General features: G+C 45.0%; 3 protein-coding genes across 3 annotated transcripts in view; 1 reads left to right on the forward strand and 2 right to left on the reverse strand.

Moving 5' to 3' along the window:
- Positions 1–252: 252 nt before the first annotated feature.
- Positions 253–22,080, reverse strand: ZCWPW1 (zinc finger CW-type and PWWP domain containing 1). The gene is made up of 14 exons (XM_081822770.1): positions 21,531–22,080; positions 15,657–15,715; positions 14,683–14,906; positions 14,183–14,261; positions 13,244–13,331; positions 12,797–12,954; positions 12,471–12,593; positions 5,048–5,164; positions 4,154–4,274; positions 3,232–3,307; positions 2,722–2,826; positions 1,690–1,773; positions 827–893; positions 253–398 (listed from the first exon to the last, which is right to left on the reverse strand). The coding sequence occupies exons 2-14, from the start codon at positions 15,682–15,684 to the stop codon at positions 253–255; spliced, it is 1,416 nt and encodes a 471-aa protein (XP_081678896.1). The 5' UTR covers positions 15,685–15,715; positions 21,531–22,080.
- Positions 22,081–23,377: 1,297 nt separating this feature from the next.
- MEPCE (methylphosphate capping enzyme) overlaps positions 23,378–26,062 on the forward strand; it is a 4,088-nt gene continuing 1,403 nt past the window's right edge. The window contains exon 1 of the mRNA XM_006751532.3: positions 23,378–25,084. Coding sequence (XP_006751595.2) covers positions 23,378–25,084 — 1,707 coding nt within the window. The remainder of the gene's footprint in view (positions 25,085–26,062) is intronic.
- Positions 23,900–26,062, reverse strand: part of PPP1R35 (protein phosphatase 1 regulatory subunit 35) — a 5,760-nt gene continuing 3,597 nt past the window's right edge. Inside the window, exon 5 of the transcript XR_014145221.1 lies at positions 23,900–25,474. The gene's annotated coding sequence lies outside the window, so the exon portion shown is untranslated. The remainder of the gene's footprint in view (positions 25,475–26,062) is intronic.

The raw sequence follows: 26,062 nt of genomic DNA on the forward strand, positions 1-26,062 counted from the left end.
CGAGAGTGAAGAGAGGCAACCTGCTATTCTCTGAAATTGCTCTAGTAAGAACCAAAGCACTACATTAAGAACTGAGATGATAACCAAGAAATAAGTTCCTAGAAATGTGATATATTAGAGAGAATAACTGAGGAAAGAGGAGAGTCCCCTTCCCTGAAGACCCCTAAGAGATAAGACCAGCTAGTCAGGGCCACCCTAAGCCAGGCACAGGATGGTCCCCTAGTAAGTATAAATCCATGCCAACCAGACATCCTACAGGAATCTCCTAAAAGCAATCCCCAAGATCAATCTTACTTTTTTCTCTTCCTCCTCTTCCAACTCCTCTGCTTCCAACTCTGACTCTTCCTCTTCTTTCTCCATGCAGGAATCTGGGCTGTTAGCCCCAGAAAGACTTAAGTCTAGAACAGGAATAGGAAGGAAAGGCTAAAGAATTTATCCAATAAATTAGATGATGAGTTAATGGCGCTGATCCCAGAGAAGCAGTCTTCTAACTCTGCCTTTCATGTCCCAGTGGCATTTTCTCCATAAAACATGGCCCTAGATTATCACGGCACCACCTTTTCCAAAGTCCCACCACTCTTCAACACGCACCCTCCCTTCCTACCCTCTTTTTTTCTCCATTCCTCTCTTCACCCATCCATTTATCCATCCATCCACCCTGGACACTTGGTCAATGGCATTCATGCAGAGCCTCCTGTTAGAGAATCCAGAACTAGGTGGATGACACTGGATATAAAATAAAGGTTCAGTTGCTGCCCTCATGAAGGACCTCCCTATGTCTTCTCCTCACCTCCTTCTCTAATCCTCATCCTCCTATTGATCCTACCTTTTCCTTCCCCACTACTGTCAGATCCATTGTATCGGCTCCGGAAACCAAACAAGTTAACACGTTCCTGAGGAAACCAAGGAAAAAAGCATCATCCACTATCTCCCAGGGATGATTTTTGCTCTCTGTCTTTAAGACTTTAGTTATGGACTTTATATTCATATTCTATACAATTTTTACTTGAAATTTCATGTTCTGTTTATCTCAATTTCTGTGAAGATTAACTATTATATTATCTTTATAATATTTATATTGTTATATAATTATATGCTATATTACTATAATCTCTTTTTTCCAGTTTATTTATAATTCAGTTTGTCATTCTCCACTGCACCCCCAAAGGCAGATTGAGGGTAAACACTGACCCTGCATAAGAGAGAGGTTAAGACACATACATCTGAGATCTAAAGTTAAATAGGGAGGTAGGATGCCCCCTACTACAAACTGTCTCTCTGTGGGATGAGAGAAGATCCCATTTGTCCAAGGGTAGGGGAAAGAATAAATGATTTTTTTAAAAGATTTTATTTATCCATTTGAGAGAGAGAGCGAGCATGGCGGGGGGGAGGGTCAGAGGGAGAAGCAGACTCCCCGCCGAGCAGGGAGCCCGATGCGGGACTTGATCCTGGGACTCCAGGATCATGACCTGAGCCGAAGGCAGTCGCTCAACCAACTGAGCCACCCAGGCGCCCCAAGAATAAATGATTTAAGAAGTCAAGGGAATCTGGCCTGGGAAGAAAAGACTAATTCTAAGACTAAGGCAGGATGATGGGGAAGGACAAGCCACTTTTCTGTAGTAGAGAGTACATGGTTTGCTTCGTGTCCCAAGTCCCAAAGAGGAGCAGGTGTGTGGTCTGAACACTCACCTGTATACTGATCTGTTCTGCCTCTTGAGCCATCATCAGGGCTGCTCCCAGCTTCTGGTTGCAGTCCTTGTTCCTGCACTTTTTCTGAAATAGAGGAAGATTAAAGTCAATGATAAATATTTAAGAAGTGACTCCAACATACTGCTACTCACCAGACATGATCTTTAACTACGTTTATTTCCAGTTTCTGATATTGATCTGATACTCCTATTCTTAATCTTTTGAGCTTAGAGACACAATCTCCCTTTATCCCCCCATAACAAACCTGTTACCAGTTGCTAGCAATACAGTCAACCAACATTTTGGTGTCCTCTCCACAGTAAATCCCATGAAAATTTGGAGAGGCAAGATTAAAGGAGCTCCGGTGATTCCACTTTTAAGCTTCTCACAAATTTCTTCAGATCCAGCAACTTGGTTTAATACTGCTTAATTTTTGAAGGCCCCAGAGCTGCTGGGCCTCTGCTTATTTCTAAGGCTGGCTGAACCCAAAGTGATTATAGGCAGGAAATATTATTTAGTTCATTCAGTGGTTCTCAACCAAGGAAGGTTTTGCCTCCCAGAAGATATCTGGCAATGTCTAGAGACAATTTTTTTTGGTTGTCACAACTGAGGTCAGAGGCAGTAGCATCCCCTGGCTAGATGTCAGTAGAGGCCAGGGATGCTGCTAAACATGCTAAAATACATAGGACTGCCCTCCACAACAAAGAATTATCAGGCCCCAAATGGTACCTGACTGAGAAACCCTGAGTTGATATGTGCCCTCATTTCTGCCTTGGCTACACTGTAGAAAACTGCAGTCTTCAGGAAGACCCCCTACCTGCAGGCAAGGAAGGAGACTAAGAAAAATCATTATCCCGCTGCAATCCTGGGTAGAAAGAAGAGTCCCTCATGAATAACCTCACCTTTGCACACTTGGTCAGACATGGGACTTCCTCCCAACACAGCTTCCCCTGGGAGAAAATCAGGTTAAATAAAAGGCAGATTTAGTTTTCAGGTTCCCTGTATCACAACTGACCCCCAGGGGTTGCTTACCACTCCAGCTAGCTCCAGGGACAGCTCCTGGAAGTTCTTTAGCATGTTGACTGGGATCCAAGCACGAGAGACTGTTTCTCCAAAAAATGTCACGTGGTATTTAGACTGAAATAAAAAATAGTTTTCTTACGGCCTCTTGTCCTTCTCCTTGCTTTGGCCCTCTAGCCAGAAAAGGTGGGGGAAGAACTGAGGATTCATAAAAGGAAGGAGGTGCTGGGCCTCATCTGATGCCATAAACCTGACTCACCTACCCTACCTCAGTCTGTTCTTCCGTCCTGACCTCAGGAATCCTAACCAACGCACATTTATCAGAACCATAAATGTCCTAGTAATGATTAAATATTTAATTAGATACAAGTTTATTTTTATATGTGGGTAGTTATTTCTGTCTTTGTCACTCTAGTTAAGTGTCTGTTTCTGCTGATGTCTGCTGGCTATGTCTGTTTCTAATTCTGTGCACCTGTTAGGATGGATTTGCTCATTACTTTGGCCTGAGCCAGGAAAACTCACCGGCAGGGAATCAAGATGAGAAGCAAAAAGAAAATATTCCCCCAGGTCAGGATCAGATTCTACCATGCCTGGCCACCTGGAGAAAACAAACAGGTTTAGGGGACAGAAGAGGAAGGGTTTAGATGAACACAACACAAACTCATCAATACACATGTACAGAAAGGGGAAATAGGTTTTGCTAAAAAAAAAAAAAAAAAAAAAAAGGATCTCAAAGACAGACCCCTCCTTGTGGATCTCCCTCAGTAGTCTAACAAATGACTTAAAGAGACTTCTATCAGTGTACAAAGAAACTCAAAATCTTCCTAGTAAGAGTATCTTACCCCTCTAGGCCTTCCATCAACCCCGAGAAAAAATCTTCTGATTAGGGACATCTCCAGAGAAGAAACCATCCTACCCATCTTCATTCTCTCTACTTTATATATACGTCATAACTCAATGTTTAAAAAATGCCTTCGGGGCGCCTGGGTGGCTCAGTCGTTAAGCGTCTGCCTTCGGCTCAGGTCATGATCCCAGGGTCCTGGGATCGAGCCCCGCATCGGGCTCCCTGCTCAGTGGGAAGCCTGCTTCTCCCTCTCCCACTCCCCCTGCTTGTGTTCCCTCTGTCGCTGTGTCTCTCTCTGTCAAATAAATAAATAAAATCTTAAAAAAAAAAAAATGCCTTAAAGCCACCTTCCTTTTTCTATCCACTCAGGGTAGAATTGGTAGACCTTTTCTTCCAGGGAGATACCTCCCTGTGAAACCTCTAGAAAATGCATTCTTTCAAAGCCTCCAGGCTTGGGACTTTATCTTTTCCCTCATCCCATGTTCTTTGTAAGGCAGGTACCATTTCCATTATAAACACTCTCCATTTCCTTCCCTCTCTGCTTGAATCTACCACCTCCAAGTTCATGAAGGATGCTCTGACTATGCCATGGTGCCCTACCAGGGGTAACCGTATTGCTTGGCCCAGATGATGGATCCTGGGATGTAGGAGGCATAGGCCACATCACTCTCACGCCCTGTCCAGGACTCCTCAGGGATGTCACAGCGATTATACCTCAAGTCTGGCAAAAGAGAGAAGGAATGAAGGGAAGGAAAGAACCCCATCAGAGAAAAATCTGGATAAGGGCAGGAGAGAGGACAAGAATACGCAGCAGGTGGGACCAAAAGGGCACCTGGGAGACAGGCATGGAGGAAGAACAAAGACCCGTGGAGGATATGCAGCTACAGGTAGAGGAGGAGTGCTGCCTCCTTGTACTTTACAGAGATTCCAAACTTCGGCCTATATCCCACATTATCTGACACTGCTTCCATCTATATAACATCATGACAGTCATTTTTCTGAGACTCTGTTATCTCAGCTGTGAAAATAATTGGGCTGGGCTTAGATCATCATAATCTCTTTCAAGTGGTTTCAAACATTCTAGAATTCTAAGCTACTGGCTCTCTCTCACCTACTTTCCCCCCATATATCCCATATCCCTTCTTATCCACCAACCCAATACCAACAATCTAGCCAGGACTAACCGGGTCAGACTAATGCTGAAGAAGGGGGAATTCACTCAGAATCTACATTTAGATCCCAGGCCCTTCCCACAACATAACTCTTCAGGGTGTCTTCTTCTAGCCCATTATGCCAGATTCATCTTGATATGACAGGATGATCCCTTCCTCTCTCCCAAACACTACAAGGACCCCTGGAATTATAACTACATCTATGACGTATTTAATCTAAGGGATACATACAGAGAAAGAAAGGGAAGAACCATTAAAAACTAAAAAACAAAAAAAACACAAAAAACAAAAAAGAAACCCAACCATCTCCAGTCCTATCTACCTGTATTCTGATCACAGGACCAATTATCAGGAAGCACTGAGGGGTCAATGTTCCCACAAAGCCGCCTCCACTTCTCACAGTTTGGGGAGGAACACTGGACCCAGACGAGGCACTGACCTGCAAGAAGAAAAAAAAAAACTGAAATGAAACAAAAATATGCCCTTCCTTCTTCAGTCCAACTAAAATCAATGTACTCCCTTCAAAATCACACAGCCTTAGGGATCAACTAGTCTAATCCTAGATTGATAAATGGGAAAACTAAGCTCAGAGAAGATAATTGACTTGCTGAAGATCAGTCTAAATTGGTGGCAGAGCTAAACTCGGGCCCCAGGTCTCACATATCAATCTTTCTCCTATGCCATACTATTTTTTTTTTAAGATTTTATTTATTTATTTGAGAGAGAATGAGACAGAGAGAGCATGAGAGGGTCAGAGGGAGAAGCAGACTCCCCGCCGAGCAGGGAGCCCGATGTGGGACTCGATCCCGGGACTCCAGGACCATGACCTGAGCCGAAGGCAGTCGCTTAACCAACTGAGCCACCCAGGCGCCCTCCTATGCCATACTATTAATCTCTCCTTCCCCCAAGGAGAAAAGGAGTGTTTCCTGTATTGACAGTTCTTGAAAAGTTTGGCCAGCATCTTTCCAGCTAGTGCCTCGTTCTCTGCTGGCCTGTCACTACTGGAAAGTTCTTTTGAAGAGCTAACCAGCATCTCTTTTGTGTACAACATCCAGAGTTCCTGAGTCCCAGCTGATTTACCTGTCACCAAATCACCAAGTTGCAGTGTTTGGGACCAACAGCCCTGAGTTTAATCCCTTCCAAAAGACAGAGATAAGCCTACCAACTCAACCAACTATTTACTTCAGGCCTTGCTCAAAGGCCAAGCATTCCTTTTATCCGTTACCTTCCAAACCCTTATCCCCACCTTTCTTTATCCCAACATCTGCTAAGTTGACCCAATGCCCCTCACAGGCTCTCCTCTCTCTGCCCCAAACCCTTCCACTATGTTCTTTAGAATTCTAGAAAAGAGCAACAAAAAATCCACATACCTTCAACTTCTCTGAACATCCATCTCCTTTTCGAAACCTGGTGATGCACTAATGACAATGCCCCTACCCGACCCCACCCCACCCACAGCCCTCTAAGCGGAGTCTGTTCCCTCTCTCACACCCCAGGCCAGAAAGTGGGGTCAGCATCATCCTTACTCATCACCACTTCCAGACCATTACTATCCTCCTTCCTATAAAAACCCTTCCTGGGGCACCTGGGTGGCTCAGTTGGTTAAGCATCTGCCTTCAGCTTGGGTCATGATCTTGGGGTCTTGGGATCAAGTCCCGCATCAGGCTCCCCGCTCAGACAGGAGTCTGCTTCTCCCTCTGCCCCTCTCCCTGCTCGTGTGCTCTCTCTCTCTAATAAATAAATAAAATCTTTTTTTTTTAAAGATTTTATTTATTTATTTGACACAGAGAGAGATAGCGAGAGCAGGAACACAAGCAGGGGGAGTGGGAGAGGGAGAAGCAGGCTTCCTGCCGAGCAGGGAGCCCGACGCGGGACTCGATCCCAGGACCCCGGGATCATGACCTGAGCCGAAGGCAGACGCTCAACGACTGAGCCACCCAGGCGCCCTAAATAAATAAAATCTTAAAAAACAAAAAAACAAAAAAAACAAAAATCCTTCCTTCCTTGAGATCCATGCCATGGGACTACACCACCCTCTCATCTCCCTTGAAAAGATGCTGGCATCTGGTTCAGCCTTCTCCTCCTCCTATCCATCTCCTGCCCTCATTCCAGATGACTGCTGTTCTCAAGAGGTAACTCAAAGAAGCACCCCATTCTCTGAGTTCCTTGGTCTTCTCCTCCATGCCACCTCAGTAATGCACTTCACTTTCGTGATGCACTCCCCTCCTGCATGCCCCACTCAGTCATCCATAGGGACCTCACACACCCTTGAACCCACTTATCCAAACATCCCTCTCTGATAAAAAAAATGCCCCATCCTTCCACCACACTTGCCCAAAGACCTCTAAGGAACTTTCACTTTATCTAGATCACCAATCCACTGGCCCCTAACTTCTTCCCAATCTAGTAGCGACCTCCTTTCTTCACTATACTTACTCAGGTTTGACTCCTTAGATTCTCTTGCAGACATCTTCAACTCCCTTGCCCTCTGTCCTTCTTCCCACCTAGCTGGCCCAACACAACCTTGAATAAACACATTCTACCTTTTCTGTGCCTACATTCATTCAACTGAGCATTGCTAGAGAAATATCACATAACCAGGCACATGAGTCTACACCATACCATCACAATTAACAATATCAACCAATATGTTTCTCCAGTGAGTTCATTTGCCCACTGTCAAGTTTTACCTTCCATGCCTGAACATAAGGGATGCCCTCCATCCCCTTGAAATCGGCCCTCAGAGAAGCAGTTGACTTTTATTTGGGTCCTTTCAAGGTAGTTCATATTATGCATCACATTCTGAATTAATTTAATTTGAAGAAAAAAGCACTGGTCAGGAACGATACGTTAGTCTGAAAAGACAGCAGCAGAGCCTGGAACACACACGTGTGTGCGACACCACAGCAACTGCTGTGGGTCAGTGAGATCCACGCCTCCGGTAATGCTGGTAGGCAAGGCTTGCAGTGACAGGCAGCCATGCCACTTGGGGCCTGCCTTCTTCCACGCTGCGCTCCTGGGCAGCCCCTCCATCGCTGCTACCACCCCCGTCCCACGACGATGAGAATGTCTAGCCCAAACAGATCTTTACCTTCTGCCTCAGCAACCAGAGAAAGCTGAGCAAGGACCAAGACAGAAGGACTGTAATTTGGAGTTAGAGGCGGATGCCGCTGGGCAATCCACAGAGAGCCCCTGTGGACCTGGCTCAGGCACAGGCCTCCTGTGAGGGTGCCCAACAAGCCAGCCCTGCCTCTGGGCCAATGGATGGTGGTATCAGGACTCTGCACAGGCCCGGCTAGCCCAGGTCCACTGGAACCTTCTGTGTTGGCTTCCTACCTGGGTTTTCTTCTGATCACTATGGGCTGGCATCTTGTGTCTTCGATATGATAATATAAAATCTGGAAACTTTGTATACATAAAAACAATATCATCCAAAAAAGCCAAACCAGAACAAAACAAAACAAAAAGAGCTGCCAATGATAGTTTTTGATGTTTATAGAGGAGACTTACCAAGACTAGAAAAAAGAGTGGGAGAAGGGGCCAGGGACCATAAAAGTAAACACAGATTAATAAAATAAATGGTTGGTTGTGAAAATAATGAATATTCGTGAGCAAATGAATGGAGAAAAGTCATCCTAATGATGTAGAACTAGGTATATTTGTGCGGCTTGGGATAAAATTTCTAATGACAGCAACACACAGTTCTTTAAAGTTTCCTTTCAAACAACTTAGAAGAGAGGATGATGTGCTCCAGAAAACTGTTTGAGGCTCACGACACAGCTCTATGATAATGAAGACTGATGGCACAGAGACACAAAGAGCATTTCAGTGGACACCTGTTTCCTTGGGTTCTGTGATCCTTCCTCCTTCCGTTTCGCCCTCTCCCCACCCTCCACTCTTTCTGGCATTTTCCTCCTCCTTCTCCACTCAGTCTCCAAATGTTGGGATCCCAAAGCCCAGTCACGGGCCTTTGCTCCCATGCCACACTTTCTCCTGAGGCGAGCTCGCCCGTTCCTACAGGTTTGAGACCCATCTCCACACCTGACCACAGACAGATGAATAATACTTCTAGCTTTTGTTCTGAGCTCCAGATCCCTACAGGCACCTCGCTCTTTGACTTCACCATTTGGATGTCTCACAAAGATCTCAAACCTAACAGGCCCAAACCCAAATGCTTGATCTTATCCCACAATGTGTTCTTCCTCCACTTTTCCCCACCTTCTCTCATGTAACTGCTCAAGCCAGAAACCAATCATCTTTAACATATTCTCGTCTCTCTCACACACAATATCCAATTCACTACCAAGTTTTGACAAGTTTACCTCTAAAACATATCTTAAAACCATCCACTTCTGTTTCCACTTTCATCATCCTCCTCCAAGCCACCAAAGTATCTAATCCTAGGACTCACTTGTCTACTCTTGTCCCTACATACTTCATTCGCCAATTAATCACCAAAGGGAGCCTTTTAAAATACTAATTTGATGACATCACTCCCCTGGTGAAGACTCATCAGTGGTTTCCCACTGCACTGAGGATAAAATCCTCACTTTGTACATTCATCCAGAGCCACTTTCCTGCCTTGCTTCTCCTTGCTCTCCAAACTCCAATCACACTGACTTCCTTTTAATACCCAGAATATGCCAAACTGCACTCTCCCTAAACTCTTTCTTCTACTCCTGCTCCTCCTTCGGATTTCAGCTTAACAGCCATCTCCTTACAGCTGCATTCCCTGACTGGCCCAATCTTGATTAGGTCTCCCTTATTTCCTGTGATGACACTCCATTCTTTTCCCTCACTTCATACAAATGGATTGTATTTATCAGATACTGCCCTTCCTCCTTCCTACTCCAGGAGGACTCATCTGTCCCTGGCAACTGGAAGAAACAGGAAGAGCAGTCCATTTACAGCCAGAGGCTTACATATTCACGACAATCACAATTTGACTCAATGAGCACTGCCTAAGGAGTGGACTTTCCATTTCCCAGTGAAAATCCAATCCTTGCCTTAATACTGAGAGGTGCAGGAGATGGAACACCGCCACCCAGACAACCCAATTGCCCAAATGAGACTTACACCTCCGGCTCCTTATGTTACCATGTCATCATAACACAAGAAGCAGTTTATTGCCTTGGACTATCCTGTGTGATACCTAGAGTTTTCTTTTTCTTTTTAAAATTTTTATTTATTTATTTGACAGAGATAGCAAGAGCAGGAACACAAGCAGGGGGAGTGAGAGAGAGGGAGAAGCAGGCTTCCAGCTGAGCAGGGAACCCAATGCAGGGCTCGATCCCAGGACCTCTGGATCATGACCTGAGCCAAAGGCAGACGCTTAACGACTGAGCCACGCAGATGCCCCTGCCTAGAGTTTTCTTTTCTTTCTTTTTTTTTTTTTTTTTAGAGTTTTCTTTCAAGTACCTACAAGCCTGTTTTTGGAGCAAGCCTGTTTTCCCCCCAGATTGTTAAGTGTATTTATTTTCAAAATTTTAAACATACTAACACATCATCTGATCTCTTTTATTTCTCATTCTAAAATTTCCCAAAATTATCATGGTTATAACCTATATTTGTTTATTACCCAATACACTAAAACCATGAGTTCTATGAAAGAAAGGATTATCTATTTTGTTCACCACTGTATTTCCAATACCTAGCACACTGCCTGGAATAGAACATAAGGCATTAATAACTATTGTTAAAAGAATAAATAAATCTATATCCATGTTTATCTTCCTTCCATCTAATCTCAAAGGCTAAAGTGTCCTTTCTAAGAATAAGCCCTGTGGCTCTCTTCTCATTCCCTTCAATGTCTCCTCTTTTGTTCTTTTTTTTTTAAGTAGGCTCCGTGCCCAGAGTGGAGCCCAACACGGGCACTGAACTCACAACCCTGAGATCAAGACCTGAGCTAAAATCAAGAGTCGGATGTTTAACCGACTGAGCCACCCAGTCACCCCAATCTTTCCTTCTTTATAAACAATTTTCCCTCAGCATATACATATGCTAACAACACACAGGTCAAGTCTCTTTCTTTTAAAAGAAAGTTAAAAAAAGAAAAGCCGCCCCTCAACTCTACACCCACTCCCCTCTATTTACCATTTTCTTCATCCTGGTTTTCACATCTAAACTAATTGAAAAAGTACTTATTCTTCATCCAGCTAAACTGGCCATTCACCCTTACCAACCCATATGAGTGCTCTAATCAAGACCTTAGTAACTTCCTAACTGTAACATCATTGAGCATTTTCAAATCTTTATCCTCTGATGTCTCTGTAGCAGCACTGGACAAGGCTAAACGCTTCCTCTTTCTTGAAATTTTCTCCTACCCTGACATCTGTGATGTCATACTCTCCTAGATCTCCTTCCACGTCCATAAGTTTTCTCTTAGTTCTTAGTTTTCTCCCCGTGCAGTTCTTCCTGTGCTCAACCCTAAACATTATGTTCCCCCTAAACATTATGGGTTTTCTATTCACTGCTCTTCTCCATGTCTTCCTCTTGGAAAATTTCATCCAGATTCCCAAATCCGTATTCCTGGATCTCTTTCTTGGATACTAAAGCTCTTTCTTGGATGCTAAAGCTCATCACAGATCCCCTAACTTGTTCAAAGCTGAATTCACCATCTGAAATGTGCTCTTTCTTCTATATTCTCCATTTCAAATGATGGTTCTTTCAGCCACTCAGGTCAGAAAACAGGATCATCCTGAAGGCCTCACTCTCCTTCACCTCTCAGATCTAACTGGCAACCATACCATACTGGTCTTTCCTCCTAAAAATCTCAACGTTGTCTCTTCTTCTTCACTGCTACTGTCTTCCTCACTTGGATCACTATTTCTGTGGGTCTAGTTGTGCTCCCACCAATTCATTTTCCATGCCAGTGGCAGGGTGAGCTTTCTAAAATACAAATCTTACCAAGTTTTCCCTACTTAATGCCAGTGGTTCCTCTTTACCTTTTTTTTTTTTTTGATTTTATTTATTTATTTGACAGAGACACAGCGAGAGAGGGAACACAAGCAGGGGGAGTGGGAGAGGGAGAAGCAGGCTTCCCACAGAGCAGGGAGCCCGAAGCGGGGCTCGATCCCAGGACCCCGGGATCATGACCTGAGCCAAAGGCAGACGCCCAACGACTGAGCCACCCAGGCACCCCTCCTCTTTACTTTTAAAATAAAATTAAAAAAAAAAAATTAAATTAAATTAAATTAAAATTCCTTAGCCTGACATGTAAGGTCCTTGCATGCTTCTAGCCTTATATCCCCCTACAACCTCCTACCCACCCCCATACACCCAAAAGCTACAACCATTAGCTCTCCTCCATAACTTTGCCAATATTTATCACTCTGACCCCCATCCCCACCTCGGTTCACCTGACTAAATTATACTTCTGACATATGGCTCAAAACGTATCTTTTCTTGGAAACTTTTCCAGATCTACTCCCGATTTGCAGCTTTCTTGTTTGCCTTCCTCACAAGCCCGCTTCCCTTCCAACAGGCATATATTAATTTCTTCTGAATTTATTCAGCACCTCCTAAAATTGCTGGTATATAGTAAGCACCTAACAACTATGGATTATATGACTGAATAAATGAATTAATGAATTCTTTCTCTTCCATGGCATATCCCTGACAAGTAGCTATGAGAGATAAATTACAGTCTTTGCAGAATTTCCTCCAGCAACCCAACCCTTGCCTCTCTCCGTCTCTATCTTCAATTTTCAAGCCCAGGTAAGTTTTCCAAATCATGCTGAACTCACCAAAACCACCGCCTTCTCCTTTTTGTTGGTTTCTGGTCTGAGAATCATCTTGAACTGGTTTTTTCAGTTGGTCTTTCTGTCTCTGCTCATGTCCACTTTGGGCCTTTTCCATTTTCTCATCTTCTGGGAAGACAAAACAAAACATTGTAGGGTAAGGAGATGAAGAGAATGTAGATAGTAAGGGCCAGTGAAAGAAGGAAGAAGAATCATAGCCTAAGAGTTTCAAGCCTTGGGCTGAAGATTCTCTGCCTGCCCACTGTCCCATTCCCTAATTCTGTGCCATAGGCACTTGAGCCAGATGTCAAAGTATATCTGACTGTACTTACGAGCTCCCTTCTTTCCTTTGCTTAGGGAAGATCTGCTGAATTTCTTCTCAGAGGGTGCAGGATCCGGCTGGCCTGGCTTAGATCTCTTTATCACAGAGGTTACTCCAGCTTCCTCAGTGGCTGAAATCTCTAGAATATGTGGTGCCATTACCCTCTCTCTGAAAATAATATTTTTTTCTTTAATGAAAAGGCAAGAAGGAGGAATATGTCATACCCTCCTTTTGAAAAAAAACCCAAGGGTAAAAGTCAGGAAGATAGAAGAATCCTAGGCTCTCTAAGGCTTCCTGAGGCCATTTTATCCATCTACTTGCCTATTTTTCCCAATTCAAACAGGTATCTTTCCTGAGAAAAATTCATAGAGATATGAGAACGACTAGATAGACAGATAACCACTTACCAATGCTAAGTCCACCCTGTGATCAACTCGCCTCACTGGGATAAACTTACCCATCAGCATTGTCATTATCAGTAGAAGAAGCAATTCTTGGTTCCTTGTCTAATTGGGTGCATCTTATGGGCTGGGCACAGGAAGTACCTGCAAAATCAAGGCTAGATCCCATCTCTCCCAAAACAAAATACTATATGCAGAGAAGCAATTAAGAAAATACTGATTCGATTATTTCCAAATGGCAGCCTTCCATTAAAATGTCTTCCACCTGTTGTCTGGAAGAGCCCACCTTTGGAGTTTTGTCATTATCACAGAACTTTAAGTCTTTAAATTCTCAGAAAAAAACTACAAATCTGTATCTTTCGGCAAGTCTTTCCAGATTGATCTGCCTTATTCCAGGATAGCCAGGTAATGTCAATTTTATTTTGTGTACATACCAGAAATTTTACACCACTGTGTTTTATATCATTTGTTCCTGAAACTTTCTCTAAGAATAGAAGTACACCTACGAATAGCTGAAAACATCAAACTATTCCCCTTCTCCTCAGGACATACGGTGAAGTCCTCAGGGCCTACACTATAGAGTTCTTTATTCCAAAAGTCAAATCCCTAAGCATAATGTTAAAACAGTATTGGAATCAGAAATATACAAGGGTAGATGGAAACTACGTTCTTCGAATCCGAGAAATACAATTTATCATTTCTAAGTAGATTGTAAACATGTAAAAATGAATTTAAGTTACATTTTAAAAAACAATCTGAGATTGTATTTTTATTCTGAAGTCAATGTAACTCACTTTTCTAACAGCCTGTACCCCCTGTCTAAGGTGGTTTATAGTCCTGTTGATAGAAGATGAACTATTTAAAAATATTTTAAAGTCCATCTAGTATTTCCTTACTTAGGAAACTAGAAGGAAGGAGAACAGATGTCAACTTACTCTACCCCTCAGATAGCAGTTTGTCTAACTGAAATCTTCTTCTCTCACTATAAGCCATACCCAAGCACTCCTGGAGGGACTTCCGTAGCACAATCTGGACAATCTCCTCAAATTCTGCATTGGTGAGACTTGCTCTTTCCTACAGAGACAAGGGCAGAAGAGGAAAACCACTCGTCTATCCCCGGGTCTCCTCTCTGACCAGTCAGGGAAGACTCTTTTACACGAGGCAGTAAGTTCGCAAGGCTGCAAACATGAAGTCAATGTCCCTAAGGATTCTATACACTCTATCCCAGATTTCCTGGGAATAAAGGAGTAAAAGAAAAGGAAAATTTTTAAAGTCTCCGACCACATCCACTCTCACCTCCATCCCACCTCAACCCCTACCCAGCCATTATTTCCAGCTAAAGGCTTTCATCAAGATTTTTTGTTTTACCTCTTGGAGAAGAAAATAGAAGCCCCAAGAAAGGAATAAAAACTGAAAGTTCCTCTACATAAAAGATCATTTAGACTGGATATCTAGGAGAAACTGTCCCACTAGAACCCGTCAATGAGACTGATACCTTTTCTTTCTTCACTGCTTGCTTGTCTTGAGGCTTTCCTTTATTCTCCTGGCCACCGCTTGGACCATTTTCTGTGGTTGCTTTCTCTTCCTTCTTCTCTAACCTGGCCTTTGGGGAACTGATCTCCAGGGTCTGCTCCTTGGGTGGGTTAGGGCTATAGCACATCAAGCTATGCAATTTTTGTGCAGGTGGGGCAAAGGTTTTCTTTGGCCCCTTCCCACATTCTGAAAGAAATTTGATTATCAAATGGAATTTATGAAACACAGAGTCTAGCACAGAAAGCGTTTGCATTGCCCATTGACTGGGGATATCAGAATTATCTGGAGAGAGCTTTTTAACAAAATCTGATTACTAGGCCTCTCCTCTCCCACCCCACCCCACCCCCTGAGATTCAGATGAAATAGTTGGGAGTGAGGCCTAGGAATCTGTCATTTTACAAGGCCATCTAGATTATTCTGATGCTGAGTTTAGGAACTACTGAGTAGTTCAAAGGTGACAAATATGAACATGCAGGAAGATGAGTATTTCAAATGGAAATTTTTAAAATTTGCTCATTTTAACTTTAAACAAAATTTTATGGGAAATTAGAAAAATTGGAGGGGAAAGAAAACAAACTAGTACAACGAAAATTACACTGATCCTCCCAGGTATAAGTAGTATCTTTTTCTTCTCAGTTTCCACAACACTTCATGCATCTCTGGTGGCATTTACCACATTCAAACTTGTGTTATAGATATTAAAATATCTCTTGTCTCCATATGAGCTCGTACATTTCTTGAGCTGGACTGCTTCTAAGTCATACACATTTCACTCAAAGTTTCTAGAAAAGTAGTAACTTTAACGAAGTGCACGTAAAATATATATGGACTGAGCTTCCCTTTGGTGGGAAGGGCATCAAAACGACCAAGGACTGAGAAAGAAGGGAAAACTGAGAGAAATGTATAAAATGTGAACCTCCTTCACTCTTGACTCACCTTCTTTACTCTGCAATGTTGTCATCATTCAGCTCAGAAGCTACACTTTCTTTGTGCCTCTGTTAGAAAAAGGAAAGTAACTGCTAGAACTCTGATTGAACATGATTTTAAACTTTCTTCTCTCTCTGTCTTCTTGGGCTCAGGATCTTTTGCCTGGGACTCCTGAACTACATTTTCGGCCTTCTGGACTACACTTCTACCTCCTCAGCAGCGTCAATCACATGCCAGGGGATAATGAGAGTTACTGTTTTAAAGATAAGCAACAATCCTCAGTGTTTTAAGTGCCTAGAGTCCTGTCCTACATAAGGCAGGCACTAGTCAATAGTGGAAGTGGTAGTGATGAGTTAAAAAAAAAAAAAATTCACTGAGTAAATTTTGAAGATATTATTGGCTTTATTCAATGATTCATGAATTGGGCAGCATCTGATCTAGCGGGTACAAAGAAACTCAGAGGAGCTGTACGAAATGAAAGACTTGTACTGGCAGGAGGAGCAGGAACAAGGAAGGTACACTAGGCAAAAAAGGGCATTAGCTATGGCAAGTTTACTTTCCTGTAGGAGATGGTAGGGGTCTGTTAGGCAGATTACCTAACTAGTGCTGATCAGGTGATTCCTGATGGGCTGTAAACTAAGATTCTATTTCTGGGAGAGCCAAAACTTTAAGTCTTGTTTTGGTGACATGGGGCTTAATAGAAGCAATTGCATTTTGGGCCTGTTGTCTTGTTGTTAACAGATGGAAGCATCAATAGTAGTAGTAGGAACAGTCCTGGGAGTTAAAAAGTAAGAGTTTTCGGGGCGCCTGGGTGGCTCAGTCATTAAGCGTCTGCCTTTGGCTCAGGTCATGATCCCAGGGTCCTGGGATCGAGCCCCTCATCGGGCTCCCTGCTCGGCAGGAAGCCTGCTTCTCCCTCTCCCACTCCCCCTACTTGTGTTCCCTCTCTCGCTGTCTCTCTCTGTGAAATAAATAAATAAAATCTTAAAAAAAAAAAAAAAAAGTAAGAGTTTTCTTCAGAAGGATAAACTCATCTCACAAGGTTCTCCTAAACACTTAAGATACAAATAATCTGGCAATTCTCTGACCTAAGTCAGAGGTCCCTATGCATAGAGAACCCCCCTTTTTAACATCACCATAATCTTTATCTACCCTTTACTTAGATCTTCTAGTCCAATAAATTTTCCAATGTGCTGGATTCTAGCAGTCTCTATTTGTGGCTCAAAAATATTTGGTAACCGGCAGAGGTCCCCAGGGAAGCTAGTAATAGGAATCTAATACCTTCACTCTATATCCTATAGCTATCTACTCGCAGATGTTCTATACCACTTCAGTGTGCTTCATCATCATTACCAAAATTGTGACTAATAATAATAGATGACATTTATTGAGTACCAGCTATATTCTTTCCCCTTTACATATGTCATCTCATTTAATTCTCACAGTAAATCTTTGAGATCGGTACTTTTTTACACTCGGAGAAATTAAGGCTTAGAGGGATTTAAACATAATAGGTAATTGATAGATTATAATTCAGGTTTTGAAACTCTGTGCTAATTAACTGTGGCATGGTATATCCCAATAGTCTAATTCAGTGCTTCAAACCCATCTTAATATCACAGCACACATAGAAAGCATATATTAAAAAGACACGCTGAAATACACAGAAAATTATATTTCCAGGTATTCTGGAGTAAAAGGATCAGGCTTTTCACAGCCATAGACAACTGAGGGGTGGGAGTAGGGGGACCTCCAGCCACATCAAAGGCTGAAGAGATCAGTATCTGCACACAGCTATAAGCCATTTACCGCCTAGCAGAGTGCCAAGACTCATCTTGTGACGTTGCAATAATTTGTACATTTTTTTCCAATTTGCTTTCCACTATCGATACTATTTCTACTCAGCAATTAGAAGAAAAATGCCCTGGTTTTATCAGCTTCAACTTCTTATAACCCTTCCACCCAGTTTTCTCTAGGCTTAACACATGTAAGCCATTCTTATTTTTATAACAAGCATTGTAGCTCTGGGAGGGTCTACAGAGGTCATAAAGTGCCAGCTCCCCTTTTTACAGATGAAAAAAAATATACAAAACGCAATTAAGTGATTTGCCCAAAGCCTCAGTGTTAATACATGGTAGAGCCAAGACAAACCCAGGCCTTTTGCCTCTAAATTCTACTAATAACACATCTATTCTGCTCAATGATCTTATTTCTGGCTGTTGGTTTTGAGTAATTTGAAGGCCCTGGAACTGAAATTCAATCTTCCAACTATGTCATCTCCCACTATAAAGAGACCCAAAAGCAGCATAAAATGGATCTTATATATAAGATATATACACATCCCTTTAAAGGATATGAAAATTTTAGACCCTCAAATGACCAAACTATAGTGAACATTCAGTTGCTCAGGGTATAGAGTTCCTCCCTCTAGATCCCAAGATGAATTCAAAAGGTATTGGGGGCTTGACTTAGTGTGTGTACAACATGGCTAAGTGTATTTTCAAATTATCTTTTGGTATTTTTCTGTTCCTTGTATTACTTCTATAAATGTGAATAATTCAGGTGTGCAGCTCTGCAGCAACTACTTTTCCTCTGTATTAAGGAGCACATTTCCTCACTATTTCCATCTTAACTCATCACCACCAACCCCTAAGTCGATTGACTCTAGGAAAAAAGGCAAGTGGGTAACTGGGGGAGAAACACTGCAGCAAATTGGTCTTCTTTATGATAATTCTAAATAGAAGCTAGAAACTGAATAAAATTAGGCTGCAAAATGAATATTAATTTGACCACAAATGACAAACACTTCTCTCAGATTCCAGAATTCCAAAAAAGATCATGAGAAGTCCCTATGAAGATAATATAAATTACAAGGTGAGCTATACTAAATGGGGAAAGCAAAATGAAAATTAGTGTATTTGAGATGACAATATTTGGTTTTTTAAAATGTGCATCTACATAATATGGTTGTTTATTCATAAACTATCTCTGCAAGAATACACAATAAACTGACAAAAGTGAGTCTCTAGGAAATAGAACTGGGTGGCTGGGGGTGGAAGAGAGCTTTTTACTGTACTCCCTTGCATATCTCTAGCATTTTATAACATGCTGATATTACCACATCAAAAGTGATTTTTTTATTCCAAATTCTTTAAATAAAATAGAGTGTTTTGATCCACCTAAAAATGGAAAATTTTCCAGCATTTAGGTTCAAATCATTATCTAAACCTATACTGACCTCTCTAGGCCAAAGTATGTTACTGGCGCCCCAACCAACTGGATAAAATTGTGGATCACTATAATAAGATATAGTAAATTTATAAGCAGCATTATATAATAATTCCCGTTAATCTAGAGTGTGTTTGATGAAGAACATTACTTTTAAAGAAAATATCTAACCTGATCAATAGAGAAGGGAAAGCCAAGAAGTCACTTTCTGACAACTCAAGTCTCTGCTCCTCTGTTTCAGATGAATTTTCTTCTTCCACAATAAGAAATATTAAAATGTAGTGCAGAGAGAGAGAAATTTTTTTAAAACCAGACAGTTAATAAATACACAAAATACCACCAACTTTCATCTGACCAGCTACTAAATAACCAAGGGCTCTGGAGCCAGGAATAACATTTGAAGGGTTTTTTTTTTGTTTCTGTTTTTACCTCAGATGAGAGAGGGGGGGAAATCCAATAAAGCTTTAAGTATGAAAGTAAAGGAAAATTGCACTATCAGATCCTACCCACTCAACTTAAGTAAGAAAGGTGAAAAGGGGAAAAAGAACTTGGAAATAACGAATGAAGGGAACTAAGGGAAGGTGAATGAGGTGTTCCAAAAAAGAGTAAGTTTTCTTTCACTTAGAACACTAAAGGTCATCACAGTGATTTTAAGATGAAATTGTCTCCTTCAGCAGTTCTCAAAGTGTGATCCAAAGACCCCTGGGGGTCCCCTACCTTTTCCGACTACTTATCCATGTTAGGCTGGATTTTCTCATATACTTCAACCAAAACAAGCTATCATAACAGATTGAATTCAGAAACAGATAAAAATCTAGCTGTCTTCTATTAAGCCAGATATGAAAGAGACTTGCAAAAATGTAAAACACCACCATTCTTCACACTAAATTTCTTTCATTTAGGAAAATGTTTTTCATAAAAATATTATTTATATCGGGACGCCTGGGTGGCTCAGTCAGTTAAGCGGCTGCCTTCAGCTCAGGTCATGATCCCAGTGCTCTGGGATCGAGTCCCGCATCGGGCTCCTTGCTCAGCAGGGAGCCTGCTTCTCCCTCTGCCTGCAGCTACCCCTGCTTGTACTCTCGCTCACTCTCTCTCGCCCACGCTCTCTCTCTCTAACAAATAAATAAATAAAATCTTTTAAAAAAATATTATTTATATCAACATAATTATTAATTATAACATATTATTTTAACATTAAATAATTTGTGTTCTCATTTCAAGTTCTAATATGTTAATACCCATAAATATAAAAGATATGTAGCTATAAACCAATCTTTGGAATCCTTCATAACTTTTAAGAGTATAGGAGGGTTCTGAGGCCAATAAGCTTGAGAACTGATCTAGCTAAATAACAATTCAGTCATGTCAATATTTTTCAAAAACCGTTAACCTTCCTCCCCCCATTTAGAATGTGTTCACAAATTTCTCTCTCCTAACTATCCAACTATTCCCTCTTTATATTGTTCCTGGAATCCTCGGTCTAAAAGAATACAAGTAAACCCTTTAGAATTGTCCTCAGACACACAGTCTGCACAGGCTCCATGAGCCTGGAAAACTTTATTTAAAATCTCCTTTAAGCTGGAGCCTGATTTCCTTTTGGCATCAATGTCTAATGGCATGTGGACTCCTGCTTATTTTCATGCCCCCATTAATAACCATAGTGGGTTTTTTCTTTTTTCTTTTTTTCCTCAGCGAGCATAATTTCACAAGAAAGAAGGTAAAAACAAGATTCCAGCTACCTTTACTGCCCACACCTACCAAGACATTTACTGTGGTAACTGCCTGAACTAAACCTTGTCCAGAATCTTATCAATAAATGAACTGAAGCTTATTCATTCAGAGAGCAAGGGAGCACAAAGATATGGCCACTCAGCACCAAAATACGGGTTTTCTTTCGTGAGCGCTGATTTCATTCTAACTCTTGCTATCTGCCAGCTGCAACACTTCCACAGGTGCCCGTCACCAACCTCTAACTCGACTTTGTGTGGTGTTTTCACTTAAAGGAGCACATTCCTATGAACCCCCAGATCCCTGCACCATTTCCCCTCACAAGATGCCAAGGTCTGGAACAGTAAAAGTCCTAATTCCACCTTTCTAACCAGAGGGAAGAATTTCTGGGGATCCGCATTTTCCCGCTCTCTTCTCTCACCAATTTGCTCTTAAGGACGGCAATTAAGATCGAAGGTACCAAAACCAAAAGTCCTTGACTCCCCTCAGTGGATAGAATAATGGCTTGCTAGCCTCTCTTCCACCTCAGGAACCCCCGCCATGAGATAATCTCCCCTCAGCTGCCTGCCCGCATCCCCACCCCCAGTGGAGGCACCAGCATCCTCATTCCCGCTCAGCCCGTAGCTGCCCGCCAGAATACTGGGTGACTTTTGTTTGTCTGTTTGTTGCGGGTAGGTTTGCGGTAGAGATTCTGAGGAGGGATGAGAGTTGGTTGTCGTCCTGAAGAGAAAACTCCTCAGGCGACGGGTGTGAGGATTGGCAGCGCCTAGCACTTTCATCTGCAATCAGAGAAGAGCCAGCTACCTTCTGGAACAAGGAGAACCTAAAGGCAAGGAGCAAAATGAGCCACTGCAGCAATTCTGCAAACCCCTCCAACCGCGACCCAGCTTTCCCGCCACCAAGAAAAGGCGCGAGGACACGCACTAGCTTCGCTGCCACTCCAGCGGCGTGCTTCCAGGACTGAGACGCATGCCCAGTTGAAGGTGCTTCTGCGTTTGCGCAGCTGTTACTTCCGCCATATTCCAACCGAATGCCCCGTAAAACTACAAATCCCATAATCCTTAGTGGCCTCACTTTTTTAGGCGGCAGGAGCAGCGCCTGATCGTTCATTAAGCACATCTTTCTTTTACTAACTTTTTTCTCTACCCCAGACTGCCTTTTCCTTCTCCTTTTCGTTTCCTGATTCCTATTCTTCCTTTTAGTTTCCTTCACGCCCTATCTTGATATTTTAGTTGAGACTATCCGCAACCCGACTCTCGCCTCTCCCGCCTTCTTCTCTGCCACAGGACCCACTCCCCAAGCTCTGTTGGCAGGGAGAACACACCACCTTAGCACCCTGTGGAAAGGGCGCCGAATAGCTTCTTCCCCATTGGCCGAGGCAGGGGGCCCAAAGCAGGCCGAACCCTCTTCCCCGCCCACACTCGTTTTTATATAAGGCTGCGTGAAGACAGCGTGTGTTTGGGAAGGCCTGCGTGCGAGGTGGCGGTGGTGGTAGTGAATGTACTGCTATTGGTGGCTGTGGTGGGCGTCGGATCGCAGTCCGCGGGCTGGGGGCTCGCGCGCAGGCGTCGGGTGGTGGGAGGAGGTTTTGGTGCCAGGGTTGTGGGTGTGGAGGCGGAGAGGAGGGCGTGGTGTCCCCAGGTGATCGCGATTGGGGTAAGGCGGAGGAGCGAGAGAACGACTCGGCCATTTCGGGGGAAGAGAAGTTGGACAAGATCGGCTGCTTTAGTGCCTTTTTTTTTTTTTTCAGTTCAGCAGAGAATATTTCCCAGGGGGGTGAGTTACAATGACTTATTGTATTTTACTGAGAACAGTTCGTAGGAAAACTGTCTGTACGCTCCTCTCCTTCCCTTCCTCTACTTTTAGGTTCACCCTCCGTTCCCTCGGAAGCCTTTCTAAGTAGGGGGGTAATGGGGAGGAAGGCGACCAAATTATGAATAATTCATGAGGTCCGCCCCATTCTTTGGACACGCCCCCTCCAAATCGTGCTGACGCACGTTGCGTGTACCAAATCTGAGGAAGCGACGTAACAGTCCCCGCCCCTAGGGTGCAGGGCGGGGCGTTAGCTCCAGCACGTGCTGTATCTACCCGCGCAAGCCCAAAAGGGTGTGCGCAGGCGCTGCCCGCTAGGGGGAGGAAGGAGGCGGGGTAGGGAGGTTGCTGGGTTTAGAGCCGGGCGGAGACCGCTGAGACTCATTCCTCAGGAACAAGGGTCGGGTGTCAAGGAGACCTTTTCACACCAGCTCCCCGTCTCCCGCCTACGGTGGGTGGGATCGCGCGGCAGAGACAAAGGATATCAGTAGGGACGGACATAGCTGCGAAGGGAAGTAGGGTGTCAGTTTGGGGTGGTGGGCTTTTGGGGGGGGGGGGCTGAGGTGGGCTATATTTAAACTCCCGGAGCCGTTAAGTTGGTTCGTACTCATGCGCGCGCAACCAGGGTGGTGGTGGAGTGCGCATGCGTGATTCAGGGGCGAGAGGAACGCGCTCTAGCAGTGCGCGCTCGCGGCGAAGCGGTAGTGGTGGAGGAGAAAGGGTTCGGCGCACGCGCGGTTGATTCCTCGAGTTGTTCGGTTCTCGCGGGCATCTTGTTTTGGTCTCGCGGGCGAGTGGGGTGCGCTTCGGGGGAGGCGCTTGGGCGCGAGACAAGGCGAGAAGAGCAGAGCTGCGCGCGCACTCGGGGAAGGGGGGAAGGGAGCGGGCTCTAGGGAGGGGGGTTAAGCCCCCAGTCCCCCCCCTCGTTGCCCTCGACTGGGACGGAATAAGGGGAGGAAATGATCGAGATGGCGGCGGAGAAGGAGCCGTTTCTGGTGCCGGCCCCGCCGCCGCCGCTCAAAGATGAGTCGGGCGGAGGGGGCGGCCCCACGGTGCAACCGCACCGAGAGGCCGCCTCCGGGGAGCTCTGCGGCGGGACGCAGCGTGGGCTGGGCCCGCGCGCACAGTCGGCGGGGGCCCCGGCTTCTGGGGCTGGCAAGGAGAACCCTGGGGCTACATCCACTCGGGGAGGCCAGTCGCAGCAGCAACGAGGGGGCGGCCCCCAGGCGCAGTCGCATGGGGAGGCCCGCTTGTCGGATCCCCACGGGCGAGCCGCTCCCCCTGACGTGGGGGAGGAGCGACGGGGAGGGGGCGGAACAGAACTGGGCCCCCCTGCCCCTCCTCGACCCCGAAATGGCTATCAGCCCCACCGGCCCCCTGGGGGAGGCGGGGGCAAGAGGAGAAATAGTTGTAACGTAGGGGGAGGTGGTGGAGGCTTCAAACATCCGGCCTTCAAGAGGCGCAGGCGGGTTAATTCGGACTGTGATTCTGTGTTACCCTCCAATTTTCTCCTGGGGGGCAATATCTTTGATCCACTGAACCTGAATAGTCTCCTGGATGAGGAAGTGAGCCGCGCACTCAATGCAGAGACCCCTAAGTCATCTCCACTTCCGGCCAAGGGGCGAGATCCAGTGGAAATCCTCATCCCCAAAGATATTACTGACCCGCTCAGTCTCAATACTTGCACTGATGAGGCCCAGGTAGTTCTTGCATCGCCACTCAAGACTGCTCGGAAGCGGCATAGACACCGGGGACAGCACCACCAGCAGCAGCAGCAGCAGGCAACTGGAGGGAATGATAGCCACTCTGTGCTCCCCACAGCCCCCCTCACTCCCTCACTCCATGGGGAGGGCACCACACAGCAGCAGCGGCACAGGGGCCAGAACCGGGATGCCCCCCAGCCCTATGAACTCAACACAGCCATCAACTGCAGGGATGAGGTCGTGTCTCCCCTTCCGTCTGCCCTACAGGGTCCCTCAGGCTCCCTTTCAGCCCCTCCAGCTGCCTCAGTTACCTCTGCACCCCCGTCTTCCTCCTCACGACATCGCAAACGTCGCAGGACTTCCAGCAAGTCAGAGGCAGGGGCTAGGGGTGGAGGCCAGGGTCCCAAGGAAAAGGGCCGAGGGAGTGGGGGAGGCCGCCACCACCACCATCACCACCACCACCACCACCACCACCACCACCACCACCACCCATTACCTGCAGCAGGCTTCAAAAAGCAACAGCTCAAGTTCCAGTACGGGAATTACTGCAAGTACTATGGTTACCGCAATCCTTCCTGTGAGGATGGGCGCCTTCGAGTGTTGAAGCCTGAGTGGTTTCGGGGTCGGGACGTCCTAGATCTGGGCTGCAATGTGGGCCATCTGACCCTGAGCATTGCCTGTAAGTGGGGTCCATCCCGCATGGTGGGCCTGGATATCGATTCCCGGCTCATCCACTCGGCCCGCCAAAATATTCGACACTACCTGTCGGAGGAGCTGCGTCTGCCATCCCAGACTTCTGAGGGGGACCCAGGGGCAGAGAGTGAGGAAGGGACTGTAACCGTCCGAAAGAGAAGCTGCTTCCCAGCCTCGCTGACAGCCAGCCGGGGTCCCATTGCTGCACCCCAAGTGCCCTTGGATGGAGCGGACACATCAGTCTTCCCCAACAATGTTGTCTTCGTCACGGTAAGAGGGTCCGAAGGCTCTTGGGATAGGGGCCAGGTGTGAAGATGAGATTAAAAAATGGGAACAAGACCCAGGGAAGTTAAGACCCAGAGAGATTTCTGCATGCACTCTTTGCTAGAACCAGATCCTCAAGGGTCTGAATCTGTGAATGACTGCTGAGTGTCTCCTTTTCTATAACCTGGAAAGGTGGGGGCTCTCACCTGGGCTCCTTTGTCATGACTACTGGCCCCAAGATGGGGTTGGACTCCTTTTGCCCTGCTGTAATCCAGACTAGTCCGCCTTCCCTTGCTTGCTGCTGCTGCTCACTCGGAGACTTGATCCAGATGGAAAGTTGTCCTCCAGCGCACTGAATGGAGGTGCACGAAGGGATAGGTGTCAGACACGGAATGCCTTGGGGTGGGAGCAGGATTTAGGGTAGTGCCTAATATTTTGATAGGGACTTTGATCCAGAGTTGGTTGAAGAATGTTGGTGGTCAGAACCCCAAGTGGCTTGGTCAACCTCATGTTGACCCTAGATAGTGGGATAGGTAAGAGTCAGAGTCCTCTGCAAGAGGGGAGGGTATTGTGTCTTCAGAGTGTCTGTCCCCTGACTGCACATAGCTCTCCATAGAACACTCCGGTTCGACCATCTGCAGGAACAGTTGGTGGTGGCAGGTTGGGTTAAGCCTGCAAGAATGGACTTTGCAGAAGGTGTTGATGAGCTTATCATCTAGAAAAGGTTTCCTAAGGGCTGGGGCTCTTCTCCCCGAGAAAGGAAATAGGTCTGGAACTTTGCCAGCCCCAACTCCAGGGAAGGAACCACAGGTTGGTTCCCTTTCAAACCTGGGTTAGGTCCCTCTGCATAACATTGAGTCACTCAGCTTAATGTTCATGGGGTGGGATTAAGTACCGGATGGAGTCTCGGGAGAACCCTTGTTCTTTGAAATTTCACCCCAGTTTTGGAGACCTCTTGAGTAATTTGCTCAATTTAAAATTATC

This window comes from Leptonychotes weddellii, chromosome 5 (genome assembly GCF_054177405.1).
Source record: "Leptonychotes weddellii isolate Sample4059 chromosome 5, ASM5417740v2, whole genome shotgun sequence".
In the NCBI taxonomy this organism is placed as follows: domain Eukaryota; kingdom Metazoa; phylum Chordata; class Mammalia; order Carnivora; family Phocidae; genus Leptonychotes; species Leptonychotes weddellii.